The 7,980-nt window shown below is 33.5% G+C and overlaps 1 protein-coding gene across 1 annotated transcript; it reads right to left on the bottom strand.

Annotated features, from left to right (window-relative positions):
• Positions 1-5,460: 5,460 nt before the first annotated feature.
• On the bottom strand, positions 5,461-5,972 carry LOC112511766 (transcription factor PRE4-like). The gene is made up of 2 exons (XM_025117506.1): positions 5,768-5,972; positions 5,461-5,610 (listed from the first exon to the last, which is right to left on the bottom strand). Exons 1-2 carry the CDS (start codon positions 5,894-5,896, stop codon positions 5,461-5,463), a joined length of 279 nt encoding a protein of 92 aa, XP_024973274.1. The 5' UTR covers positions 5,897-5,972.
• Positions 5,973-7,980: the final 2,008 nt, after the last annotated feature.

Below are 7,980 nucleotides of genomic sequence, written 5' to 3'. Positions count from 1 at the left end.
ATAAACCGCTCAAAAGTCCAAGACTTACTAAGCGGATTCTAAACCGCACAAACTTACCACACGGATTGGTTAAATCGGTCAATATCCGAACAAGTTACAATTTTCTTACCAGCCGGATACTTTTAAACTGCTCACTAAACCTTTCAAGTGTTACACGGTTTATCAACCGGATTCCTTAAATCGCACAATGCATCAACTAATCCGCACAAAGCATCAACGGTTTGCCAGCCGGATTAGCTAAACCAGTCAATGTATCTGCCCAAATGATGTCCGGTATATCCTATAACAAAACAAACTCAAAGCACACGGAAGTTAAACCGCACAAGCTTTAAACGGATAAAGATTCAAGCAAAAACATAAAATTTCACACTTTTTACCAAAAATTTGGATCAAAATATGAAAAAATATGAGTTTTTAAGAACTTTTTCCAGAAAGCTAAAAATCGAATTTCGASTATTTCAGCCTTAAAACTTGTTTAAAATGCAAAATAGTGTGAATCAAGATTGTTTGAATACAAAACCGAATCTAACAATACAAATCTTTACCAATAACACCCAAAAATTGAATGATTTTGACACAAAAAACCAATCCGGACGAAAAAAGATATCAAGAACAGTGAAGAACAGATCGATAATCTTCAACAAATTCGTGCAAAAAGTGTGTAAAATGGATATATCTTCAAATCCAAACTCCTGCAGCTTGCTTTGATACCAATTGATGAGTCCAGATTTCATACAAACATGATGTAATCTTCATAGATCATGATGAACATCAAAGATAGAAAGAAAATGATCAAGAATGATTAGATTGAGAAGAGAGAGAGAATTACAGCACTTAATCTTGATAAATCTGCTAATGACAATTGCTAATTACAATTACAAGGAAATCACTATTTATACTAGGAAATTGTAAAGGCTAAACTATTACAAAACAACTATACTAAGGAGAAACTTGAATACAACATTAAAGCACTAACTTGAACCCAACAGTAACAATTAACTAAATAACTCACCGGGCAACCGTGTAATACCGAAAAGCTCCGAATTGAGCACACAAAGCAAGTCCAATCTACCACACTTAGATTGCTTCCAAAATATCAAAACATGTCCTAATTACCCTCTGGAGTAAATGTACAAAATCTCATAAGCAACCGATATAAGAAACCCATGATATACACATATCCTATTTGAACATTTTACCTAAATTTCTATGTATAGCTACTGCATGCAGAACTGTTTTGCCCATTTTATGCTCGAAATCATGCCTTGATCAAATAAAAAATAAACTAGACTCAAATATCTAACTAAAGAAATTGGTCCCACCTCATTTGGATTTTTCTACGATTTTATACAGATTTTCAAAGTCTGCACACTTTCAATGCTTTCAAAAGTCGAAAATTCTCATTTTCATACATTTTCCTCAAACCATTTTGATTCCAAACCATTCCAACTTCTGAATCTCAACTTAATATAACATATTTGACATAAACATCCAAAATCCAACCTTTATTTTATCATTTATATTATCTCCCAAATCATTGACTTAATCAAGTCAAAGTTCATATGATGAACTTGCATAAATCTTGATAGTCTCTTGAATCTAATGACCATTTCATGTCATAAACACTTAAAAGCACTCATTTTATACACTTAAGATCAAACCCATATGAAACCCTAACTCTATCTCAACATGCAATCCATAAAACAAGAATGTCAACCAAGAACAAGTGCAAAAATAGATTATACCTTACGTGATGATCAAATCCTCCTAAGATCTTGTAGTTCTTCTTTGATTTTAGTTGAATCAAGCCTATGTGTGTGAAAATCGCACCTCTAGAGTGTGTTTGAGTTCTGGACTTAGATGGCAAGAGAAATGGGCCAAAACTCCAATTTATAATGCTAAACTCGAGTTGGGCCGGGTTGGCCCGGCTAGGTACCCATTTTGACCATCAACACTTAAAATATTCATAACTTTTCGCTCGGAACTCCGTTTTCTATGAGGTTTTCACCTACACGTTTATAAAGAGATAATCTATAACATCCAACAAAAATATTTCAGAAAATATCTCCCAAGAAAATCAGTTTTACGTATCTATTTGACGTAAAAAAATTTCCAAATCCTCTAATATATTCTTAAGAAATAAAATTCTAAAATTCCAAACCTAAACTCCCATTAAATCATAAGTTCTCTTTAACCCAATAATTAAATATACTAAGCAATTAATTGGGCATATTAGAAATTGGATGTTACAGGTATGTTGAGAAATTTCTTTGTTCTATATGTCTAAAGAAAAGTCTATCAATACTCCATTTGAGCCTTCAAGTGATCATCTGCTTTAAGTCCTTCAAATCAAGCCGATATTGCATATACGGTAAGAGTTCCATATTCTAGTGCAGTAGGATCTTGGATTTATGTCATGATTTATACCCATCTTGACCTTCCCTATGAAACTTCTATGGTGAAAAGATATATGGCCAACTCGGTTAAATAGCATTTGAGGGTTGTCCAATGGATCTTCCGTTACATGAGGGGTACGAAAAATGTGTGTTTGCATTTTAAAAAGAATTCTTCGGGTTTGCTTAGCTATGTAGATTTTGATTATGTCAAGGATCTTGAAAATAGAAGATCTATCACTAGATATGTTTTTACTCTTCACGAGTGTGCCATTAGTTAGAAGGAAAATTTTCAAACTACCCTTGCTTTATCTACAATGGAAGAAAAATATATGGCAGTTAATGAAGGTGTGAAAGAAGCTGTCTGGATCAAGAGATTTTTTTGTGAATTGAGTGATCATCTGAAGGTCGGAAAGGTTCCACGTGACAATCAACGTGTGGTTCTCTTGACCAAAGATTGGATGTTTCATGATAGGACGAAGAACATCGATATTCGTCATCACTATGTTCGTGGGTAGTATCTAAAGGTGATGTTAAAGTGGTCAAGATTAGCACTCACATTAATGCCTCAGATATGTTGAGTAACCCGCTTCCAGTATCCAACTTTAATTTTTGTTTAGACTTGGTTAGGGTTGCAAGACATACTTTATGTCCTTAAGGGTGAAATGGTGGAGGATCTTTCCTTTTGGAGAACTTTGATTACTTTATTATTGCTTTGTTTACGGGTGATCATTTTGACTTGAGATGAATATTGGAGGAGTTATGTTCTTAATATAGTTTTTTGGTTTGAATGCAAGATGGATACTGTGAGATGTTTCCTTCAACCTCAAATTTTGGACACCTCATATACGATTGGAGTCTCCCAAGCCATGGAATCCAGGCAACATTCATATGTGGCTTATTATGCCGCCAAATTTATCACCTTAGATCCTAGAAGCATGAACTGGACAGTGGCTCCCGGCTTCTCCTGCAACTCTGCCCGCATGGAAAGTCGCTAGTATGTTTTCTATATGGCGCTAAGAGTGCTCAAAAACCCGACCAACCCTACCAACCCGATCAACCCAACCCAAGCCAACGCGAAATAGCGCAACCCGAAGCAACCCGATGTCTAATCGAGTTGCAAAATCTTCAAACCGTTTGGTTGATATTGGGTTACTTTTATTTGAATCCAACCCAACCTGATGAACCCGACATCCTATTATTTCTTGATTTTATATTTTTGTTAAGTCTCTATTAGTATGTAGATTAGAAAACTACAGCATAACGTACCCTCTTTATATACATATATTTCAATCTATTCTCCATCTCTATATAACTAGCTCTTTGTATACATGTTTAGTAACTGTGAACACACACACACATATTGAGAATATTAATTGAATGTGATATACTTGAGATTTAAGAAGTATGAATAAGTTGTACCAAATGGATGATGATGAAAAAGAAATAATGAGTACACTAGAGAAAACAACATATTCAAGGTTGGGAGAATATTTTGATGTCTCAAAGTATTAATCCAACTAGCCCAATTAACCCGACCGACCCGTACGGTTTAGGTTGGGTTGGGTTGGGTTGGGTTGGGTTGGGTTGAGATTTTTCAAACCACAAACATTGGGTTGGATTGTTCAAATATCAATTAACCCGGCCCATTTGGTAAGTGTGAGCAGTGTTGACCATCAATTGTTCTTTTATAAAATATAGGAGGTTATTTTGAACTTATCCATTTAAGAATAGAAACCCTTTGTCTCTCTCTCTAAAACTTGCTCCCCAAAATTTTCAAGATCCTTTTGATTTCTCCATTGTAAAGGTTGTAATTTTTTAAGTGTATCATTATCATTGTGATAGTGGATAAGTTCTCGACGCTTTCTTTCCGTGGTTTTTCCCTTTCCGGGTTTTCAAGTAAAAATCTTGTTGTCTCTTTTACTTATGCTTGATTTTGCATCTTATTGGGTTGATTATTGTTTACATTACTTAGTGATTGATTGATTATCTTGAATTGTTAATCGTTATTCTGCTTAGAATCTTGATATAGAACTTTAATTTATTTGTTCTTGGGTTACTTGCTTGTTTTATCATGAACCAACTATCGAGCTTATGCTATTTGGGTCTTGGTATTTTCACAACAGAAAGAATATATAATATATATTCATCGATGAATGTATTCAACTTTATTTGTATTATGTTAAAGGGTATATTCATTAAAAATTAGTTCATCGGTTCTTTAAATATTTGTCATTCTCATTTGAAAACCAAGTCGTGTATGTATATTATAAAAAAGGGAATAAAGGCCATCATATTTAGGGGCCATTTATAGACACTAACTGGGTTAAAGTAACCATCATCACTTACCTTGCTGGGTGAACATAGTAATGACAGTGAATCTTATTCGATAAATAACCAATATATATATATATAGAGAGAGAGAGAGAGAGAGAAGATCAAAAAAGAATGATACCTATTTAAAAGAACACGAAAATGTGCAAATCACATGCAAATCACATGTGATTTTACATCAATTGTCAAAAAAGTATCTAGGCGACTTGTGCCTGCGTCTTCAAGTTGCCGGGTAAAATCACCTGGATTACATGTGATTTTGTATGTGATGTTAGTGTAAATTACATATGATTCGCCCGTTTTCATGTTCTTTTTAAATATGTATCGTTTTCGTTTGATCCCCACTATATAAATGAGAAAATAAAAGGTTGTTTCCTAATGCTAAACGGTTAAGAGTCACCACTTTTACTTATTTTATCAAGATGAGCGTGAGAAGGATCGAGCATCTTACGAATGATCTTTACCCGGTAAATGAGTCGGTTTACCGGGTAAATGATGTTTACCAAGAATTGTTTATCCTATTTGCCCACTAAAATAAGTCACGGAATTTACCCGATTATCATTGGTAAACGATTGATTATAATTAACTACATACTCTTTTATTACATAACTTAAAACTCAACCAAACAAAAATCATTTTCTCCTGAAAATGACAAAAAGAAGCCCTAGAAATTATAAAAGTAGTACAGGGATACGAACAATAAAATTCAAAATGAAAAGGTGGATGATGGATCTATTGCATTAGCAGACTCCTGATAATGGATGCTTGTGTGGAGTCTGTGTTGTCCAGCAACTCTGATAGACGCTCACTCAAGTCGTCAACCTCTCTGTGCAAGCTTTTAATATAGCTGCATGTCTCCTGCAACACCCTCGCTGCTGATACCTGCATCCATCAATCAATATCTTGATCACTTAACAAATCTTTATACTTTTTAACCGTAAATTAGTTAATTAATTATATGTACACAGAAACAAGTATCGAGGTGTTCATACAGATGATGGATTTCGGCATCATTGCAATGGCATATCAAAGTTAGTACCTTGTCGGAGCAGCGATTGCGGATTTCAGGAAGAAGCTGATGCAATTTGGAGACAAGATCATTGATTTGATCGTCGGTGATCATTGAAGGCGCTGAAGGCCTAGATCTTGATGACCTTCTGCTTGACATTTCTATGGTGGGATTTGAGTGTATGTGCTGTGATGAATGTTAATGCGTAGAAAGATGTAAGTGAAGAAATGGGATCAAGTAGAGATGCAGAGAGAAGGAAATGAAGATGGGTGCATGAGTGAAAGCTTTGGCCAAGCTTGTATATAAATACACTCCATCCTTGCTCACTTGATACAAGAGCAAAGTGAGAATAAAATATATGACTACAATAGTAGTTGGTTTTGTTCAAGTGGTTGGCTTTCGAGATGATTAATTTGAATCTTATTTTTATATGCATTGTTTTTTCATAGACATGTTAGTGGGTAGACAATAAAAATTTCATCCATGTGGTTTGATTGATTTTCCACAAACTTATATACACACACATATTACTATATATATATATATATATAATATATACATACATATACACAAACATATTACTATACTCTAGGATTATATATATACTTATATATATACACACACATATTACTATGCTTTGGGATTACATATATATATATATACACACATATATTACTATACTCTCGGATTATATATATATATATACACACACATATATTACTATACTCTCGGATTATATATATATATATACACACACATATATTACTATACTCTCGGATTATATATATATATATACACACACACATATATTACTATACTCTCGGATTATATATATATATATATACACACACATATATTACTATACTCTCGGATTATATATACACACACATATTACTATACTCTTGGATTATATATATATATATATATATATACACACACACACATATTACTATACTCTCGGATCTCATAAAATAGTGCCGATTATTACCCATTGATTTCAGTGAATCTCGCTATTTTTACTTATCAAGGCAACATAGGTTTATATAGAGAGATATAGAAGAATTTGTTTGGTGAGTAATAACCCTTTTGACGTTGTTCTTCCTAAATTCAAGAATTTTTTGCACATATATTTATTTCAAGTTACCTCCTCTTTTTATTTCGAAAGAGGAAGGGCATAAGGGGAGGTCATAGGCGTCTACAGTCTAAAATTTGAAACGGAGAAAGACGAGAAAGACCAATAATCTAAATTCTAACTCTTCCAGGTTGGTATCTCACTAATGACTCCAACCCTCGTTGTCTTTCCAAAACAAAGAAGTCGTGAAATGACTGAACTATATATATATATATATGCATACATATCTCTTCTTTTTTTGTATTTAATTTGTTTTAGATTCTCAATTTTTCTGTTAAAAAACGACTCCGAACGCAACCAAGAGAGTTTTTAAGAATTTAGAATTTAAAAATTGAATCCAAGTGAACTTTGATCGATCTCAAATTTGAATCAACGAACTAAAATGACAACACCACCAACATCGAGTGAGGGATTTTCGACGATAACTAATATATAGTAATAAATGTACGTCATATGTTATATTGGTTATTTTATTGTATGCATCCTCTTTAAACAATTAAACGACTTGATTATCCATATTTTATAGTAAAACAATATTGGTATAAACCCTTTTTTAAGGCTTGTGGTCAAAGAAGTAATTAACTAAGTGGTCTTCAAGATCCAAATTTTTTTTTAAAGGTAAAGTTGTTATAATTTGTTTGTTAATCCACTTTTATAGTTCAACTATATAACTAGGGAAAAAAAATTGATTACCGGCATCTTCAATCGTTTTCGTATGAAATCCGCCTATTTTGAGGAATCATTTTTTGGTTCACTCACAGCAGCTAAAGCTAACCAGATAGGGTTAATAATTGAATCTATAATTTGTTTTATATTTCAATTAAATGATCACTTTACCAATTGATGTATGCTCATCGAGCAATCCAACGATATAATTGATCAAAACTAAATACGTATTCATTTCATTAGTTCATCATATTAAGAGAGAGAGAGGGAGGGAGGGAGGGAGAGAGAGAGAGAGAGAGAGAGAGAGAGAGAGGCAACTTATTACCATAAATTGTAAAATCCGGAAATTAATATGTGAATAATTAAAATATAGGGGAAGTTCCTCATAGATCCGAGGGAACACAGATTTGGGCGGTGACAATGTGGGGGAGTGAACCGGTTTGAC

Source organism: Cynara cardunculus, assembly GCF_001531365.2.
Source record: "Cynara cardunculus var. scolymus isolate 2C chromosome LG 4, CcrdV1, whole genome shotgun sequence".
NCBI classification, from domain to species: domain Eukaryota; kingdom Viridiplantae; phylum Streptophyta; class Magnoliopsida; order Asterales; family Asteraceae; genus Cynara; species Cynara cardunculus.
Note: the sequence above shows the minus strand (reverse complement) of the source record. Positions and strands in the feature narration are given on the sequence as shown.